This window comes from Mchenga conophoros, linkage group LG3 (assembly GCF_057382185.1).
Source record: "Mchenga conophoros isolate Kocher_MC1m ecotype Shallow Benthic linkage group LG3, M_conophoros_male_GT1.1, whole genome shotgun sequence".
NCBI lineage: Eukaryota > Metazoa > Chordata > Actinopteri > Cichliformes > Cichlidae > Mchenga > Mchenga conophoros.
Window position 1 is genome coordinate 10835388 of NC_140528.1, and position 20969 is coordinate 10856356.

The following is a 20969-nucleotide window of genomic DNA, read 5'->3' on the forward strand; positions in this document are numbered from 1 at the left end:
CGGCGGTGGTGAGGCCCCTTCTGAAGAAGAGCAATTTGGATTGTAATGATTTTAATAACTACAGACCTGTATCCAACTTACCATTTTTAAGTAAAGTCTTAGAAAAACTTGTTTTTACTCAGATTACTGATTTTCTCAATGATAGACAGATCCTGGAGATATTCCAGTCTGGATTTAGGGTGAACCACAGCACAGACTGCTCTCCTAAAGGTTTTAAATGATCTTAGATGTAACTGGGACGCCCAAAAGCTCTCAGTGCTGGTGCTGCTGGATCTAAGCGCAGCCTTTGATACAGTAGACCACGCTATTCTTTTAAACAGACTGAAACACATGGTGGGCCTCTCTGGTGCTGTACACAACTGGTTCACTTCCTATCTCTCTGACAGATCTTTTATGGTGAGTATGGATACATGCTCCTCTAAGATCCATAAAATGACATGTGGTGTGCCTCAAGGGTCGGTTCTAGGCCCTGTACTTTTTAATTTGTATATGCTCCCTCTCGGCGGTGTCATCAGGAGGCATGGAGTGAACTTCCACAGTTACGCTGATGACACGCAGCTGTACATCTCCGTGTCTCCTGATGACACCAGACCAATGGATGCCCTTTTTAACTGTATCTTGGATATAAGATCTTGGATGGCAGAAAACTTTTTACAGCTTAACCAGGACAAAACTGAAGTTTTAATTGTCGGTCCTGAGGCTCAGACAGAGAAACTCTTGTCCAAATTAGAGGCATTTTCACTATGTCCTTTGCTACAAGTGAAAAACCTGGGTGTTATTTTTGACTCTGAGCTTGGTTTTATCCCACATGTTAAACATGTAACCAAAATTGGATTTTATCATCTAAAAAATATAGCCAGAGTCCGCCCTATTCTCTCTCGGGCCAACACGGAGATGCTGATGCATGCTTTTATTACCAGTCGCATTGATTACTGTAATGCCCTGCTCTCTGGTCTTCCTAAGAAGAATATTTCAACTTTACAACTCTTGCAAAACTCGGCAGCTCGTGTGCTGACGAAGACCAGAGGGCGGGCCCACATTACACCGGTTTTAGAATCGCTGCACTGGCTCCCCGTGTGTTTCAGGATCCATTTTAAAGTTCTTTTATTGGTTTTTAAATGTCTTAATGGTCTTGGGCCTTCTTATCTCTCAGATCTGCTTTTACCATACGAACCCTCGCGGACCCTGAGGTCCTCACGTACTGGCCTTTTGATTGTCCCTAAAGTCAGGACACATACTCACGGAGAGGCAGCTTTTCAGTGGTATGGTCCTCGTCTGTGGAACAGCCTGCCGGAGGAGCTCAGGGCCGCAGAGAATGTACATGTTTTTAAGAACAGGCTCAAGACCCACCTTTTTAATTTAACTTTTACTTAGCGTTTATTTATTTTATACTTATTTATTCTATCCTGTTATTCTATTATTAATTTAGGATTTACCTAATATTTGTTTAATTTTATTCTTATTCATTTTTTAATCTTCTTATTCTATTTATATTTATATTTATATTGTATCCTGTTCTTATTTATTTTATCATTTTACCCTGTATATATCGTATTGCGTCATATCTCCAGTGTTTCCTCGGAGGGCGCTCTCTGCACCGGGGCTGTGATTGACCGTGGCTGCTGGGTCTCTGGGGTCCTCTCAGCCTGGCTGGGGGGCTCCTTGGCCTCCCTCCTGCTGTGTGCCCAGCCTGAAGGCTGCGGTCTGTGACCGGCTCCCGGTGCAGACGGCTCCCTGTTATAGTGTTTCCTCACTTGGCTCATGCGAGCCCAGCCCAATTTTTACTCTTTAAGTGTGCGCGTGTGTGTATGTGTGTGTGGGGGGGGGTATATGTGTATTGGGAGTGTGGGGAGTGAGTTGGAGGGTGGGGTGGGCTACTTTTAACTATGTAAAGCACTTTGTGCTACATTTTCTCTGTATGAAAAGTGCTTTATAAATAAAGATTGATTGATTGATTGATTGATTGATTGATAAAAACTCCTGTTTGACCACAGCCTCAGTTTGTTCCTGCACTTCAAACACTTCCTGTTGTTGACTGGGTGGAGTCAGGAAGCCAGCGAGGCCCTGCAGGACTGAGACTGCAGACTGGGACATGCTCTGTGATGGAGATCAACAGCATCACTGACTGTTTCTGTGAGGACACCATCATCCCAGCAGGGCTGTTTCCCAACAACAAGCCCTGGACCATCAGAGACCTGAAGCTGCTGCTGAATGAAAGAAGAGGATCTTCAGGTCTGGAACAAGGACCAGCTGAGAGTGTTAATAACGTTACTAATGTTCAGCTACACTTTACTAGGTCACATCTGTGACACACGTCACTTAAATAAAGAAGGAAATATTGGCTCTGTTTTATCTTAGCTTCCTGTCTGACAGACGCCAAGTGGTCAGACTGGGCAGCATCACCTCATCCCCCATCACACTGAACACTGGTGCTCCACAGGGGTGTGTACTGAGCCCTCTCCTATACTCACTCTACACCTATGACTGCACGGCCACTAACAACTCCAACATCATTGTGAAGTTTGCGGACGACACTACAGTGGTGGGTCTTATCACCAAAGGTGATGAGACGGCTTACAGGGAGGAGGTCAGTGCCCTGACCCACTGGTGTCAAGACAACCATCTCACCCTCAACGTCGCAAAGACAAAGGAGTTGATAGTGGACTTCCGGAGGTGCAGAGAAGTACACACCCCCATCACCATCAACGGCGCTGCTGTGGAGAGAGTGAGCAGCTTCCGGTTCCTTGGTGTACATCTGGCTGAGGATCTTACGTGGTCAGTACACATAAACAAAACAGTGAAGAAGGCGCAGCAGCGCCTCTTCTTTCTCAGGAGACTGAAAAGATTCGGCATGAGCCCCCGCATCCTCAGGACCTTCTATCACTGTGCCATTGAGAGCATCCTCACTGGATGCATCACCACCTGGTATGGCAACAGCACCGCCTACAACTGCAAAGCTCTCCAGCGAGTAGTGCGGTGCTCTGAACGGATAATTGGAGGTGAGCTTCCCTCCAGGACATCTACAGGAAGCGCTGCCTGAGGAAAGCGGGGAGGATCATCAAGGACTCCAGTCACCCCAGCCATAAACTGTTCAGACTGCTTCCATCAGGAAGGAGGTTCTGCAGCATTCTGTCCCGTACCAGCAGACTGAGAGACAGCTTCTTCCATCTGGCCATCAGACTGCTGAACACGTCATAGACACCTCACAGTCACTACTGGAACTTCAACATTATGCACTACACACTGTACAGTAATGCCGCTGTTTTGCACATGTCTCAACTCTGTATATTTTTATATATTTTATTTTATTATTTTTTACTATTTAATTTGTAAAAATGTGTACTCACACACACACACACACACACACACACACACACACACACGTAGGAAAATATTTAGTATACACATCCAGAAATGCATACACTATTATATATTGTACATATATTTATTAGTTTCAGGTTGGCCATTCTTGTATTTTGCTCGTTTGTGTTGTTGTGTTTGCACATCTCTGTTGCTTGTGGGGCTCGCACACAAGAATTTCACTCGCATGTGCTGTGCCAGTGTGCCTGCACATGTGATGTGACAATAAAAGTGATTTGATTTGATTTGATCTGTGCCGGGAGATTTGTTGGCCATATGTGCAGAAATAGGATTACAAACGTCCTCCACAGTCAGAGGGCTGTCACAGTGACTTCTATCTTCCACAACAATAGTTTTTAGGTTTTTAATATTATTGAGAAACAGCGTTGAGACATATATATATATATATATATATATATATATATATATATATATATATATATATATATATATATATATATATATATATATATATATATATATGATTTGATTTGATTTTGATTTGATCTGCTGGGCCCAAAAGTGACTCCTGTATTTAAACTGCTATGAAGAACTTGTTGGTCTATAATATGTGAAACATGTGTCAAATGTCTCCATCATGAAAGATATCAGGTCATCTTGAGCCACAAAAACATTCCTATCATGAGGTAGAAGCTGGAATCAGTTTGTTGCAGACGTTTATATATCCGATATTTATCCAGTTAAAAGCTGAAATTCAAAAACGTCTTTTCCAGAGTCGTCTGTCCAAGAGGAGCAGAAGCTGCAACAAATATAACAACAGTTATTTAAGGCTGTTTTAAACGGCCACAAAGGAGCAGATTGGTTATAATGCAGCTGCTTCAGAGGAACAAACACTGTTTTTATTTCATGTGTAACACCTTTCAATGATGTGTTGACTAAAGTCTATTGACCAGTGTAAGTAAAGACATCACACACACACACATGGAAACACTGAAACCTGTTTGTGGTGCAGCAGCGGTCCCAGCTGCTCGCCTTTATCTAGACTGGGTCGGCTGCTGATCTCAATATAATCAATGTTTAAAGTTCTCAGTGTTTCTGTGTTGCTGCGTATAGGATCTCCCAGCATCATCACTGTGCTGTCCAATCATTGTGTGCGAGGTTACCCTTATAGTGCGATGTGTGTTTGCACAAAGAGAAGCATGTGTGTCAAATATAAATAAGCACAGAACAGAAACAGCTGCTCGTTTCTTCTGTTTAGAGTCAAGTTAGTGTTTTGTGTCTTTGTTTGAGGCCTGATGTTGAGCAGAGGTGTGTGTAACTGCACTGGTCTGTTATATGTGTGAAGTGTGTGCTTCTCTTCAGCATCATCTTTGTCACTGCTGATTCCTTTGTGTCATCATGTGTTGAGAAGAGAGAACAGTTATAACGGAGGAGCAAAAGGAAGCCCTGAAATCTGCATCAACAAGGAAGTGTTGGCTCACCAGTGATCCCAGCAGAGCCACTGGTTTGGCTCCAGTTGTTCTAGATTCAATGATGTTGTTGCTACAGATACATGTCAGCATCTTTATTGAATTTTATATGAAGCAGAAATGGTGTCATTAGGAGAAGAAGAGGAGAACAAGTCCGGCGAGGAGGCAGCAGCTCTTAAAGATGAAACAGCAGCTCAGCCCTGAGCTCAGAGAGCTGCACATGAAAAAGCTCCTCAAGCAGATCCTGTCAGAGGTTTGTCATCAACAGCAGGAACTGTTAACATCATAGGATGAAGATGCTGTCAGCTGGATGAAGAAGGTTATTTAATGGCAAACGTTCACACTGAAGTCAAACTGTTGTCGTGTTGAACAGATTCATGTACTGATCGTCTCCAGAATGTTAGAAGAGCTTCAATGAATCATTAGAAACAACTTACAGCTGCACAGCTGTGTCAAACACATCTGTGTGTCATTGTGGGATTGTTGTGTTTCTACATGTGACACACGTCTAAAACATGCACACAATCTGAACACAAACAGGGACTCATGTGTTCCCACAGCCAGATGCTGAGAGCCATTTCCTTGTAGTCCTGTGTCTACATACATGAACCATTAGATGTTATTGGAATGATTGTCAGCTCTGATAGTTTCATGTGTGTTTAGCTGGACGCTGTTTGATCCTCGACATGTTTAAAGGTGTCCAGTCCTGAGACACTGGGGCTGGAAACAGCTGTGATGTCATTGGACTGTCACACAGACAGAAGTGCATGAAGTGAGCAGCCGAGGAGCCGCTGATGTTTTGGATTCAACAGCATTTGAAAGGTCGACACAGACACATTTGCACACAGAAAGCTGAATCTGTCATATGCCACAGTGAACTCACTGTTCAGTGTTTTTCAGGAAGCTTCTTAACTGCCTCTGCTGCCAAACAAGCAGCTGATGTCCTTGAGAAGAAGCTGAAGAAGTCTTCAACAACAAATACAGGAAGTGGACTTTCAAATACTAGATTCACTTTAGACTCACAGAGAAATGACTCAACCAGCTGTGTTTGATTGACTCCTTTAACTATATGAAAGGTCAGTGTGTGTCTGCACACAGACTGTTGTGTTGGACTGTTATTCAGTTGTCTGCTGAATGTTTTCAAATGTCTGCATCTCAGCTGTGATGAGGCTGGGGGTCATGGGAGGCCACCGTAGCAGCCTCTTCAACATCATGACATCATCATAAATGCTGCTGGACTGTCTGATGGGCTGACGGTGAAAAAGCCGTCGGGAAGGAAACAGAAGACATTTCAGAGGCTGCAGCAGATTTCTTTGATTCGGGGCCTTTTTCAGCTTTATTGGACAGAGCAGTGAAGATAAGTGACAGCAAAACAGAGAGAAAGGGGGCGTGGCCCGGGTCAAAGCCAGGCCAGCTGCTCTCCACCTCGTGGCACATGGTCACCTGCTCATCCTAGTGAGCTCCACCAGCAGCCCTTTCACACACTTTACACTGTCAAACACTGTGTGTGGACCTCAGCTAACAACAGGCTACATTTAAGTCTGGACTACATGCTTTTATATTGAGGAGATTTTTCACTGTTTTTATTCCATCAGCAGCTCAACATCATGAGCAGCTTTGACATAAAGACATCAAACTCAAGCTGACTTTAAGCTACTTTTAATACAGGGGCTCAAAAACAACAACATCTTTATTATATATCAGGACAGAAAGTCATTTCATCTCAAACAGCTTTATTTGGAATAACCAGCACTATCAACTGGTTTGGGATCTCCACCAGTTTCATGTCTTTGCAGCTTCTCCAACAAAGTTCCTGTAAAATCAGCATGTTTGTCTTTATTGGTTTGATAGTGATTGATTATTCAGTCCCAATCTGCTGTCATCTAAAGAACAAAATGATGTTTCTATGAGTCACAAAGCTCCAGATGTTGTCGGCTTCACAAAGAAAACAAAGAACTTAAACACAAAGTGTTTGGAGCTAATATGTTCCCAAGCTGCTCTTTTTGAAATGGCAGAGGTACAGTGGTGTCTAACAGCACACTGTGGAAGGCAAACATGTTATTGTTGGATGAAACTTCATGAATCCTTTGTAGATTTGAGCTGTTGGAGCCTTTCTTTTCTCTTCAGGTGTACAGATGCTGAGGAGGCAGGTGAAGCAGGTGGAGCTGTTGTGATGCTGGCAGAGGGTGTGTCTTAGTAACTCTGTGAGGCACAACTGGATCCAACATTGTGGATGTGTTGATGTTGGAGCCATTAAGAGTCTCTGGCCACACTGTAGGATTTCCCTTTGATCCACTGTGGGGGCATTTTGGAGTCTGTCAGTGAAACTCTTCATGTTTGTGTTTGACTCCAGTTTATAGAAACAGAGAAATGTGTCATGCTTTTGTTCGGCCTCCACAAATACACACATTTGTTCATTGGTTGGACTTTTTGGAAGGAGACACATTGAAAACCATGTTAATAAGATCTTGTTGTTTCCTGTGGATCCGACACAGAGAGTGGACTTCAGACAGAAAGCGTGGAAGAGATTTTAGAGGCCGTGTGTGGCAACAGGACGTTTCTGTGTGTTTGCTGATCTTACATGTGGAAAACAACACGTGATGTTTGTGAAGTCCTACAATGATCATTGTTCTCACAGCATTTTGAGTGGGAACAGTTCAAACTGGGAGTAGTGGGAGTTATTTACTGATTGAAACAAGCTGAATGTTTCTGTGACGATGAAGATCAGCAGCTCAGCTGATCAATGAACTGACATCTATCAGTCGTTTCATGAGATGAAGTCATCAGCAGACATTTGTTCTGACTGTGTGATGAATGTCAGAACGTCAGGGCTCTGCTTTAGTCACTGCTTGATGATCATTGGCTCATTGTTGAATCCAGGGGCCCAGTCTGACCTCTGACCCTTTGCTGCAGGTCTTCTGTGTTATCTCCACTTTCATGTCTGATCTTCTGCTGTATCGTCCAAAATAAACATCTGGATCATTTCCAACACTTCAGCAGATCTTTAGTTTGGGCAGTGCAGCACAAAATAACACACTATACTGCCCACTTCCTGATCTTATTGGATCTGTGTGTGAGGTTGGTGAAGGAAACACATGTTTACTGAGTGAGTCGCTGCCATTAGGAACTAGTTTTTATATCACAGCCTGGAAATCACACAGGACCATTTCTGCAAGTGAAAAGTCGTCATTGGAGGAAAAAAATTGTAGAGTTTGTGCAACTGAAGAATTGTCCCAACTACATGTGCTGCTGACCTTTGACCTTTCCTTTAGGTGCACAGAGGAGTCTGTGGAAACATCCAGAACTGAGGCAGTGCTACAGATGCTTCAAATAAAGTGGTGTATTATCCATGTTTTCTATGGATCACATCCAGTATCCTGATCTAACGAGCCCCCTTTTTGTGGATTTTAGAGCCTCTGACTTTTGCTGCGTCTCATTTCAAGCACAAGAGCAAGAAGTGGATGAAGAAATGGGGCGAGTGGGGTCAGTGTGGTGCACGTCAGCTGTGCTCACACATGCTTTCACAAAGAACATGTGTGTTCATTGGCAGCATTAAGGTGCACTTTAGTCTTCATAATAATAAAGTATTCTGACTTTATTCTTCTGAATCCTCACAGTCATGTTGCAGCTCTGCTCTGCTTTAAGAACATGTTCTACCAGGATGTTACTTTCCTAAACGTGTTCTCCAAATGTTCCCAAAGACTTTGTTCTAAGTAGTTCTACATGATGAAACATCCACACTAAGTTTAAGAAGGACACACAAACACCATCTGTCCTTTCATCATGTGTACAAACGTGTTCAGATGTCAAATGTACCGTGAATGGATGCAAATGTGGATCGTTCCAATAAAATGAGACAGTTTTGTAAGTGGATCCCAGTTTGAAGTTCATTAAAACCTATAAGAACATGTTATTCAAACCAATTTTATCCAACAGGAAGAAGCATCAGGGGAACAGGAAACATTCAAACATGTTTACTGTAAGAACTGCACAAAGGAAGGAAACACAATCCTACACACGAGCACTTTAAAATGGACATTTAGCTTTTCAAACATCAGGGAGCTGCAATAACAACACTGTGCCCATTCTGATCAGACTGAAAGATTTATAGAGATTTATCCATGTGCTGCAAAAGGATTTGATATCAACATAGATGCAGATTAGCAGGAGCATTTTCTTCATATTGATTTAGAGTTCAGTACCAGGAATATGTAGAATTAACATCTGTGTGCATGACGAGTGATGAAAATTCAAAGTCAGGCTTTCAAAGGATGTCAGAATTAGTGTCTCTATCTGTGACTGTCCCAGAGGAACCTACCTGAGGGATTATTACAGATCTGTCTATATAGAAAGACTTGCATTGATTCACAGTGTACAATTCTTTCTACCGTATTTTTACGACCATAAGACGCACTGTGCTAAAAGGCGCAGTCTCAGTTATGTGTGCCCTTACTGTATTTAATACACACATAAGGCGCACTGGACCATAGGGCGCATACAAGTACCGTATGCGTATTTAAAAATAAAGCGGGAGCAAACCTGAATTCGGTACCTTACTCACATTTCTATTGCCGGTAATCGTCATCATCAACAACACACAAGCATACAAGTGTGCATATTTAAAAATAAAGCAGGAGCAAAACAAAGTTTGGTACTCACATTTTTATCATCAATCAAACCCATCGAAGTCCTCATCCTCTGTGTCTGAATTGAACAGCTGCGCTAAATCGCCATCAAACATGCCAGGTTCACTGTCTTCACTGTCAGAGTCACTTTCTGTGCTGTGCGGCTCCTCGGAAATGATGCCGGCTTTTGCGAAAGCTCGAACAACAGTGCCAGCAGCCATGTTAGCCCAAGCATCTACAATCCATTGGCAAATTGTGGCGTAACTCGCCCGGCGCTGCCTTCCACTCTTGGTGAAACTGTGGTCTCCATCGGTCATCCATCGCTGGATGTGTTTGTCGCCAATGTGTTTGCTGCAGTAGGAGCGGAAGATGGCCAGCTTTTCCTTATAATCCGCTGGAAGTTGCTGCGCTACCGTACTCCTGGTCTGGATGGAAAAATGGCACCGTTTCATAAAAAGTGAAAGTGAAACTGCTTTTAGCCGAATGGTGACCGTCGAAACGCTTCTCCCGCTCGTTCTTTGCTCGATAATCGCCTTATGTCCGTGGAAACTCAGCTGCGTATTCTTGACCTGTCGGAGCTTGTTTTCCAGCTTCCTCTACTTGCGAACCATCGATTCATTAACCTTAAATTCTCTCGCCGCTGCTCGATTTCCATGTTCCTCCGCGTAGCTGATGGCCTTCAGTTTAAACTGTGCTTCGTAAGCGTGTCTCTTTGCCATTTTCAGGGTTGTTAAAACAACGATGTCCTGCATAATGCACATACCTGTTCTTTTATACAGGTATGTGCGATTGTCCCGGTATATACGATCAGCGCCCACACTTCACCCTTTAACGTTCTCATGGTGTTCTCTACTACGTCCTCCTTACAACACATAGGGCGCACTGCGCTATAGGGCGCGCCGCACTTTTTGAAGAAAATCTAAGACTTTTAAGTGCGCCTTATGGTTGTGAAAATACGGTAATCTATTAACATCTTCCTCCAAATCCCGTTTCTGCTGTTTAATAACATATGTCTGAATACAGACAGTGGAAAAATGTCAGTTTTAGTTTTACTGGATCTCAGTGCAGCATTTGATACAGTTGACCACAACATATTACTCAAATGACTGGAGAACTGGACAGGTCTTTCAGGAACTGTACTAAACTGGTTCAAGACATACTTAGAAAACAGGAAATACTTTGTATCAATAGGTAACTTCACATCTGAGCAGACAAGTATCACATGTGGAGTTCCCCAAGGTTCCATCTTGGGACCCTTTCTGTTTAACATTTACATGCTCCCACTGGCACAGATTATAAAGAACAACAAAATAAACTGTCATAGCTATGCAGATGACACACAAATATATATCACAATGTCACCAGGAGACCAAGGCCCCGTACAATTTTCTCCAGCTAAACAAAAACAAAACTGAGGTAATAGTCTTTGGCGCCAAAGAAAAACGATTACAGGTCACCAGAGAACTTCAATCTATACATCTAAAAACCACAAACCAGGCGAGAAATGTGGGTGTAGTGATGGATGCAGACCTAAACTTAGAAAAACACATTAAGACAATAACAAAATCAGCTTACTATCACCTCAAGAATATTTCAAGGATAAAAGATCTGATGTCTCAACAGGACCTGGAAAAACTAGTCCATGCATTCATCTTTAGTAGGCTTGACTACTGTAACAGCATCTTTACAGGTCTACCTAAAAAATCAGTCAGACAACTACAGCTCATTCAGAACTCTGCTGCTCGAGTCCTCACTAAGACCAAAAAAGTGGACCACATCAGTCCAGCTCTGAGGTCTTTACACTGGCTGCCTGTCCGTCAGAGGATAGACTTTAAAGTTCTGATGCTGGTCTATAAAGCTCTGAATGGTTTAGGACCAAAATACATCAGTGACCTCCTGACCCAGTATGAACCTTCCAGATCCCTCAGGTCATCTGGATCCGGTCTTTTATCAGTTCCCAGAGTCAGAACCAGACACGGAGAAGCTGCATTCAGCTTTTATGCTCCTTATATCTGGAACAAACTCCCAGAAAGCCTCAGATAAGCTGAAACACTCAGTTTATTTAAATCCAGTTTGAAGACTCACCTGTTCTCAGCTGCATTTGAATAAAGCACCAAATCCACACTTTTAAGCTTAAATTTCAAAACTTACATTTAACTACTGATTTTATCTACTGTTCTGATCTGTTTTGATTTTATATACTGTTTTGTTTGTTTGTTAATTAGTTAGTTAGTTTGTTTGCTTGTTTTAATCAATTTTAAATCATGCTTTTTATTTGTTTTTGTTTCTAATGTCTCTGTAAAGCACTTTGAATCACCTTGTTGTTGAATTGTGCTATACAAATAAACTTGCCTTGCCTTGCCATCAGAAGGGCTCAAACCTCCTGCTGTTTCTACTGGACCATAAATTCTACTTTATGATGATCTTCAAAGATAAAAACGTGAGTTTATTTGTGAACTCTGTGAAATGTGTCTGATGTTTAGTTTGAACCAATCCTGTGTCAGCTGCAGCCACATCATTGCCACACATACAAATGGGTTCGTTCCTGTTTAGACCTGCTGGCTGTCAATGGGCTTCATTCCATTTCATTTCAGCCATTTCCGGTGGTCGGCTGTGATCTAAACTCAACATGGCTCCTGTGTTAGAAGAGCCTCTGATTTTAAACTTTGCACATTTAATAGTTTCTTTTCAACACTGTGGAGCTACCAGCCCAGTATATGTAGCCCACAGTAGATGGAGTTATCAAGCTGACTGACAAACATCAGGACTCATGTGATCCCTACATGTGGACCTTTCACAGATGGATCCAAGTGCAGATTCAACTCTGCATTACATTTGACTTCAGCTGTTACACACTTTCTAGCTGTGTCACTTCCTGGTTTTTGGATCAGATAGTTTAATCATGTCCACAAATGTTTGGCTGCATGCTTTTATCATCTAGATTTCCAGTCTTCATACAGCCGATATTTCATGTGAACTCCAACCTGCCAGCTGCCATCATGTTTTCAGGGTTCATTCAGTGTTGAAATGTAGGACAAACAGCAGCACATGTTCTCTAAATGTTTGCAGTCATTTTAAATGAAGCTGATTCTACATGAGACGTTTTCCACATTTACTGTCTTTGAACAGAGAATAATAAAGCCATCAAACAAATACAGGCTGTGCAAACACAAACTTCTGTGGTGCATTTGATGACCTGCAGAGGAGAACAAGTCGGGCTTTTCAGCCCTAACACAACCTCTTTGTTCTCAATACTACAAAACCTTCAAAGGCTGATATGCAAGTTTGCATGAATCACCAACACAGTTGTATTTGTTTCTAGTATAATTATAAATAAGCTGATCAAATATCTGCTGACTGATTAGATCCAGTATCTATTACAGATGAACAGGATATCACAGCACATGTTGTTAATCCGTCATATCAAACTAAACCGTGTTGCTGGTGTAAATATCCTCCAATAAAGTCAGATGAGGGCTACTGTTGCCAGGTAACGATGAAGACCAGCTCTCTCCTCGGCTTCCTCCACTACATGCTTCCCCCACGCCAGTCTCCTCCGTCACTATAAAGGGGAGAGTCATGAGCTCCATCACCCTCACCTGTGCCGTCCAACGTCCCGCCACCAGCCTCCACTGCAGCAGGCCAGAGACCACACCCCTGCCACAATAAGTAAAAGTATATCCTTGCTGTACCCTTAATGCTGAATGTGCTAAATTAACCGCTGCCTTTGCCCCTTTGGGATTATTCTTACGTCACTGGGATGTTGACCTTTGACCTTTACATTAGAGAGATGGGCAGACATAATTAGTGTATGAATTTTAAAGTAACAGGTAGTAAAGAGAGTGTAGCAAATGTAGTCAGGTTTATTACTCTGTATCACACATGAGTGCCCGAGGGAGGCGGGGCTGACTGGGGAGACACAGGAAACAGAGAGACAGGGCTGACTCGACATGAAACGATGAAACGTGGGACACGGGAACAGAAACTAAACACAGGCTGAAATGAACACTGAGGGAGGGAGAACTAAGATTACTGAGAGCCTGATAAATAAGAAGAACAAAAACCAAGAAAAACAAGAGTCAAAGAAAACCAAAAACACAAAGCATTGGGCCAGGACCCACTGCTGTGACATTTATATGTGATAAAAACATTAAAAACTGCTCAGGGCCCTATTTCAGGAAGCTGGTTTAGTGCAAACTCTGACTAAGTACACCCTGAGTTAATGAAAACTCTGGGTTTTCGGTTTCACAAAGCAAGTTTAGATTAATCCTGAGTGAGTCACTATGACGACACACTCCATGAAGCGACCTGCCCCCTAGCAGGTTTACTTCAACTAACCCTGACTGTCCCCGCCTCTTTGTCGGAAACCTGACTGTAGGAAGTGTCAGACATGGCGTGTCCCTTCCTTGAAGAGCCAGTAGATGTTGAAGCACGAATTCTCCGCAGAGCTCTCCGCCGGGAGAGAGTAATTAGAGTGCGTTTGGACATTTTACCATTCCCTGATGATTTCCTGTGTGAACGTTACCGTTTTCCAGCACAATCTATAATTTACGTGAATAACATCCTCAGGCCTAATATTGCTCATGTGACACATCGCGGACATTCTCTCAGTTCTGTACATATTATTTGTATTGCACTTCGGTTTGTTGCAAACGGGAGCTTTCTGTATAATATTGGTGACGCTGAGCACGTTTCCAAGGCTACTGTCTGTCGGGCAGTCAGGAATGTTACAGTTGCACTGAAACGTCTCCTGTACTGGTTTGTGGTGTTCCCCGGTCACAGACCCACAAGATTCATCAAAGAGGGATTCCACAAAATTGCAGGTATCAGGATGAACAAAACTTAATTCATGATGTGGTGATATTTGAACTACCACTTAAATTCTACATTTATTCCCACGGTTCCCAGGCGTGATTGGCTGTATAGATGGCACTCGCATTCCAATCATTGCTCCTTCAGTAAATGAAGGAGACTATGTGAACAGGAAGTCTTTCCACAGCATTAATGTACAGGTACATAGTTCCCTGTAGCATTTCAAACTAACAAATTATACCATTATAGTAATGGATGCTAATTTGTGTTCTCTGCACTGTGAAGATCATATGTGATGCTGCCAACATTATCACAAATGTGGAAGCCAAGTGGCCAGGCTCTGTGAGTGGTGGTGGTGGAGGACCCCCACCTGTTTTTCGGGCCTCCGCTTTTTTTCTGTTGGCTATAACGGGCCACATTTGAGCATACAGAGTAAGCAAATATGTACTTGTAATGTGCTCAGATAATTTCAATAAGTGCTTACAGAAAGAAAATTAATGTAGCCTCTAACTGCAATTGATTTACATAGGACAAACAGACCAAGCACTATGGCTCATAATACAATTACACCTTACCTGTTTGGACTATATTTTTATATTTCATTTTTACTTGCTGCCAGGAACGTTTGGGGCCTGTTGGGTTGCACCTGCGCTCAAATCACATCACAAAATCAAATGTATAGAATAAAAAATAAAATAACATATAATAAAATAACGTGTTAAATGGGTGGAAATCCCTAGATCAATGTTTAAATTAACACTCACGCATTGACTCTGTCGGCTTTGTTTTGCCATGCATGCTCCCTTTCTTTTGCAGCTGAGGCTGTGTTACTTTTTTCCGCGGAATTTGCATGTTATCGGCATATGCTGCCATCAGAATTTCGGCGTCAAGCGCTGTAAAATACATTGACCGCGCCTTCTTTCCCTCCGTCTCCATGGTGACTCGCTTAATCTGTGCTCCACTAAACAGGGCTTTATGTATCCTCGTCCGCGCGCTTGACTTGGGGTTAAAGCAACTCCGCGTTGATTGAACTACTTGTTATCGGCCTTTCTGAAACCGAATATTCCAAGTTGGACAGTTCGGGGTTACTCAACCCTGAGTATCGTTTTTCACTCTGAGTTTTCTAAACCGGCTTCCTGAAATAGGGCCCAGATGTTCAAATCTTTCTACGTATACTTTAGGTTCAGCTCTCCAGCCTGGCATTTGGTTAAGCATGATTCAAACATTTGATTTTGTTTAACTGGTTTTAATTATAGTTACTTTTTGTGAACATTTGTTGCAGCATTTAAAAATACATCATTTATTTTCAAACTTTTATTTGATTTGATTCGTCTCTATTTTTTGAGGCAACTGAGGTCCTTCAACACCTGCCAGAAAATGCTGAGGATTTTCTATGAGTCTGTTGTGGCCAGTGCGATCCTCTATGCTGTTGCATGCTGGGGGAGCAGGCTGAGGGTCGCAGATGCCAACAGACTTAATAAACTGATCCGTAAGGCTAGCAATGTTGTGGGGATGGAGCTGGACTCCCTCAAGGTGGTGTCGGAGAGGCGGATGCTGTCCAAGATAAAGACAATGTTGGATAACACCTCCCACCCACTCCATGACATGTTGGTCAGTCACAGGAGCTCGTTCAGTGAGAGACTGAGATTACCGAAAAGCACCACTGAACGACACAGGAAATCATTCCTGCCTGTGGCCATCTCCCTGTACAACGCATCCACTTAACACACTGTTTGCTGCTACAGCTACACATGTTTCTTTTCCAAATATTTATTTATAAGTGACTTATGTATGTATGTATGTATGTATGTATGTATGTATGTATATATATGTATATATTGTACTATTCTTAGTTAGCGTATTGTCTGTCTTGTCTTAATGTTGGTTTAAAATGGAGCACTGTAACAAAAAATAATTTCCCCCAGGGATCAATAAAGTATTCTGATTCTGATGATTCTGATTTAGAGCATCATATTTGACCAACGTAAGATCATGAGCTTTATTAACTGATCAAAGTCTCTTCTTTCATCTTCTGTATCATTCAGTTTGCATTGGTAATGGCCATTATTGTAATGCTTTTTTAAGACCAGCAAAACTTTATTTCACTTTGGGTTAGCTGGGATAAGTGATGGATGGAGGGAATTTTACTTCAGCCACAGAAATCCTAAACAGGAAGGAGGAGCAGAGTTACAGTGGATCACTATCCAGCAGGGAAACAGTTCACACATTAACATCAAATTCATAAAAGTAACGGATTATGTTCACAGATAAAAGCCACCAATAAGAGTAAACTGCAGCACATAGGTTATAGCAAGGTAAGACTGTACCACCATGATAAAAGACACCAATAATGGAAAGATAGCAGAGAATTTAATACAATAGGTCACTGCAAGCAAGCCAGCATTTAACTGGTAGAAAAGGCAAGTTTAAACAGATATGTTTTGAGCCGTGATTTAAAAGAATGAATAGAATCAGACGCCCGGATGCCAATCGGGAGATTGTTCCACAGCTCCGGTGCAACTAGAGCAAACGATCAATCACCTCTAGATTTCAGTCGAGATCTGGGCTGAACCAACAGTAACTGTGAGGATGACCTTAAAGCCCTAGCAGGAGCATATGGGTTTAAAAGTTCCTTAAGATAGCTTGGTGCAGTGTTATTGGTAATTTTAAAAGTAAACAACAAAATTTTAAATTTAATACGATATTTGACAGGCAACCAGTGCAGATCAGCTAGGACAGGAGTAATGTGGGCAAACTTCTTGGTTTTAGTTAGAATGCGTGCTGCAGCATTCTGAACTGTCTGTAATCTATGTAAAAGGGTAGAGTGGAGACCACAATAAAGTGAATTACAGTAATCTAGCCTTGACGTTACAAAGGTGTGGATGAGCTTTTCTAGGTCTTTATACGGGATATACTGCCTGGCCTTAGAAATAAGGCGAAGCTGGTAAAAACTGGATCTGACAACAGCAGACACTTGTTTATCAAGTTTAAATGAGCTGTCAAATAAGACACCCAGATTCCTAACAGTGTCAGAGAAAGAACTAGTGAGAAAACCAAAGGCATCCCGAAGTTTGGCACGAAGGGCATTACTACCAAAAATCATAATTTCAGTTTTCTTATCATTAAGGATAAGAGTGTTTGCCAAAAGCCATTTCTTGACCTCACACATGCATTCTCGAAAGCTATTCAAAGACAGAGCAAGATCATCGTTTAACTCAAAATAGATCTTGATATCATCCGCATAATAGTGAAAAGCAATGTGGTATTTCTCAAAGATAGCACTTAAGGGAAGCATGTACAATGAGAAAAGGGTAGGGCCTAACACAGATCCCTGGGGGACACCGCAGCAAACAGGTACAGCCGAAGAAGAGGATGTGGCCAAATGTACCGAAGAGAGCCGATTGGAGAGGTAAGATTTAAACCAATCCAAGGCAGCGCCCTTAATGCCTACAGTGTGCTCTAGTCTCGCCAATAGGATGTTATGGTCAACCATGTCAAATGCCGATGAAAGATCCAATAGCACTAGGACAGAGGGGTGTCCATTGTCAGCCATTAGTAAAAGATCATTGAAAACACGAAGCAGCGCTGATTCAGTGCTGTGATGTTGTTTGAAGGCCGATTGAAATTTATCATTTATATTATTCTCATCCAGGTAGATCTACAGTTGAAGCAGAACCACCTTCTCAAGAATTTTAGCCAGGAAGGGAAGCTTAGAAATCGGCCTATAGTTGGCAAAATCACTATGATCAAGGTTCCTTTTTTTTTTAGAACAGGTTGAATTATAGCTTATTGTTTGTTTGAATTATTGTTTGAGAGCTGAAGGTACATAGCCAGAAAGCAAGGAAAGGTTCAATATGGACAATAAACAAGGTCCAATTGCATTAAAACAATCCTTGACTATACGGGATGGAAGAACATCATGTACAAAATTAGTATTGTTCAGTTTATCAATTAGACGCTTCAGAGTAGAGAGTGAAACGGGTTCAAATTGATAAAGAGTAGCAGAACAATCAGGAATAGACATACTATCAGTCACCAAAGGAAGAGTAGATTTAAGAGATAAAACTTTATCTAAAAAATAGTTTGAAAATTTTTCACAAAGACCCGTGGAGCACGGCAGTGGCATAGAAGGGCAGGGGTTCACCACAGAGTTAAAATTTTTAAATAGAATTCGAGGATTATCACCATTAGTGGTAATAATTTTAGAGAGAAAAGCTGCTTTAGCCATTCTGGCAGCAGTTTGGAACTTCGAGCGGCTAATACGTAAAATGTCATATGATGACTGGAGTCTATCATTCCTCCACTTCCTCTCATCCCGCCGACATATACGTCGTAAAGCACGAACAGAATCATTTAACCAACATTGTGAGTAAGTTCTGGGGCGTTTCATTTTGATAGGTGCAACAATGTTAAGAATCAAGGAACAGGTAGTTAAAATCTGTATTAAGATCTGTATTATATAGAAGTTCATCCCAGCAACCAGTTCAGTTCAACACAAGTTTAAATGATTCTATCTGAACTCTGTGGAGCCTGATCTCAAGCTTTTTGAGTCTGACCAGAGGATCTTTCTGTGTCTTCAGATTCACTGTGATCCAGTGATGGGAGTGATTTCAGCCCTGAGTGATCGCGCTGATGTTTGCACAGAGCAGACAATGAGGTGAATGTTTGGGCACATTGGTAACAGTGAAACAGTTTATTAGTAACGTGGGATCGTTTGTGTGCAGAGTATGAACTGAGATTCCTGAAGCTCTTGTCACACTGGTCACAGCTGTAGTTTCCTTCCATGTGTGCACGTTCATGCCTGTTACGATGACCTGACTGTGAGAAGCTTCTCTCACAGTGTCTGCACTTGTGTGGTTTCTCTCCTGTGTGGACTCGTTTGTGTGATTTAAGCTGACCTTCAGTGGTGAAGGATGACCCACACTGATCACAGAGGTGCTTTTTAACCCCACTGTGAATCAGTTCATGTTGTTTTAAGTGATTTGTTGTGGTGAAGCTTCTCCCACATTCTTTGCAGTATTTCAGTTTGTCTCCAGTGTGTCTATGTTGATGTACTTTTAGGGTCTTTTGCCGACTGAAAGTTTTTCCACAGAGGTCACAATGAAAGTCTTTCCCACCACCACAGTGATGACAGGGTTGAGAACTGGATCCATCTGTGTCGCTCTGCTTCTAAACAAAGACACAAAGACAGTGTAAGTCAGTCCTTCAACATTTGTATCCTGAACGTCGCCTGAAATAAAGAGCATCTCTGCAGACGTCCAACTACATTTGACTGTTTCAGTTAACACACTCAGTTTACTGGGCTGCAATAACTACAATACTACCACCATAATACTACAGTAATACTAAAATCATAACTGAAAGGAAAATCTGAATAATCACTCAGAGCTGCTTTTCCATGCAGTAGAATTGCTAACATGCTAACACAGTTTAATGAGCAGAGTTGTTCCAAACAGTCAGGCTAAAATGACAAGATAACAATATAAATACATACCTCACAGTAGCTGCACTTGTAGAGTCTCTTTCTGGTGTGGATCTGTTGGTGTCGTCTCAGGTCATGTGGAGATTTAAAAGTCTTCTCACACAGGGCACATTGATAAGGTCTCTCCTCAGTGTGGGTAAACATGTGTTGTTGTAAGTGTGCGTCTGTTGTAAAGTATTTGCCACACTGTTCACAGCAGTACACATCATGTCTGGTGTGAATGCGTAGGTGTTCATTTCGGCTCCCTTTCTGGCTGAAATTTTTTCCACAGATGTCACAGCTGTATGCCTTAATTCCAGAGTGGGTAACTAGATGCCTCTGTAAGCTGCTACTGTGAGTAAAAGCTCTGCCACACTGATCACAGCTGTACGCTTTAACTCCACTGTGGATGACTTGGTGTTTTTTTAGGGAACCCTTCAAGGAAAAAGACTTTCCACACAAGTCACAGCTGAACGGTCTCTCTCCAGTGTGGATGACCAGATGCTGTTTTAGTGAAGTCTTCTCAGTAAACTCCATCCCACACTGATCACAGCTGTATGCCTTAATTCCAGAGTGGGTAACTAGATGCTTCTGTAAGTGGCTACTGCGAGTAAAAGCTCTGCCACACTGATCACAGCTGTACGCTTTAACTCCACTGTGGATGAGTTGGTGTTGTTTTAGATTAGCCCTCACAGTAAAACCCTTCCCACACAAGTCACAGCTGAACGGTCTCTCTCCAGTGTGGATGACCTGATGCCGTTTTAGTGAAGCCCTCACAGTAAAACCCTTCCCACACTCGTCACAGGTGTGTTTTTTCTCTCCCTTTCTTCTGTGAGGTTTGTCGGCCTCCTGAGAGCGCTGACTTCTGGCTCCATGTTGGTCCTGCAGTGACAGAGATACAAACAGAGGCAGTGAGTGAAATGCAGTCGTGGAACAAACTCAACCTTCAAACTCCATTAACACTAGTTTTAAACCTGAAGGTGGAGCGTGGCACCAAACACCTTAAAGGTCTCTTATCCCCACCTGCTGGTAGTTCTAACACATTACATCCAACCTGCTGTTAAAGATAATTCATGACTCTTCAAACACTAAAATCATGCCCATCCCTCCTGATTGTACACACACACACACACACACACACACACACACACACACACACACACACACACACACACACATTATTTTATAATTTAGATTATTTTGTTGTTTCCTATTACATATTTCTATAATTTGTATAGATTTATACATAATTATTCAGTGATAATAAATCCTATGTTTGTT

The 20969-nt window shown here is 42.1% G+C and overlaps 1 protein-coding gene across 1 annotated transcript in view; it reads right to left on the minus strand.

Annotated features, from left to right (window-relative positions):
- Positions 1-20969, minus strand: part of LOC146577250 (uncharacterized) — a 28135-nt gene that overhangs the window by 2226 nt on the left and 4940 nt on the right. Inside the window, exons 2-3 of the mRNA XM_085267643.1 lie at positions 19722-20570; positions 19234-19396 (exon numbers count right to left, since the gene is read on the minus strand). Of these exons, the coding sequence (XP_085123769.1) occupies positions 19234-19396; positions 19722-20570 (1012 nt within the window). The remainder of the gene's footprint in view (positions 1-19233; positions 19397-19721; positions 20571-20969) is intronic.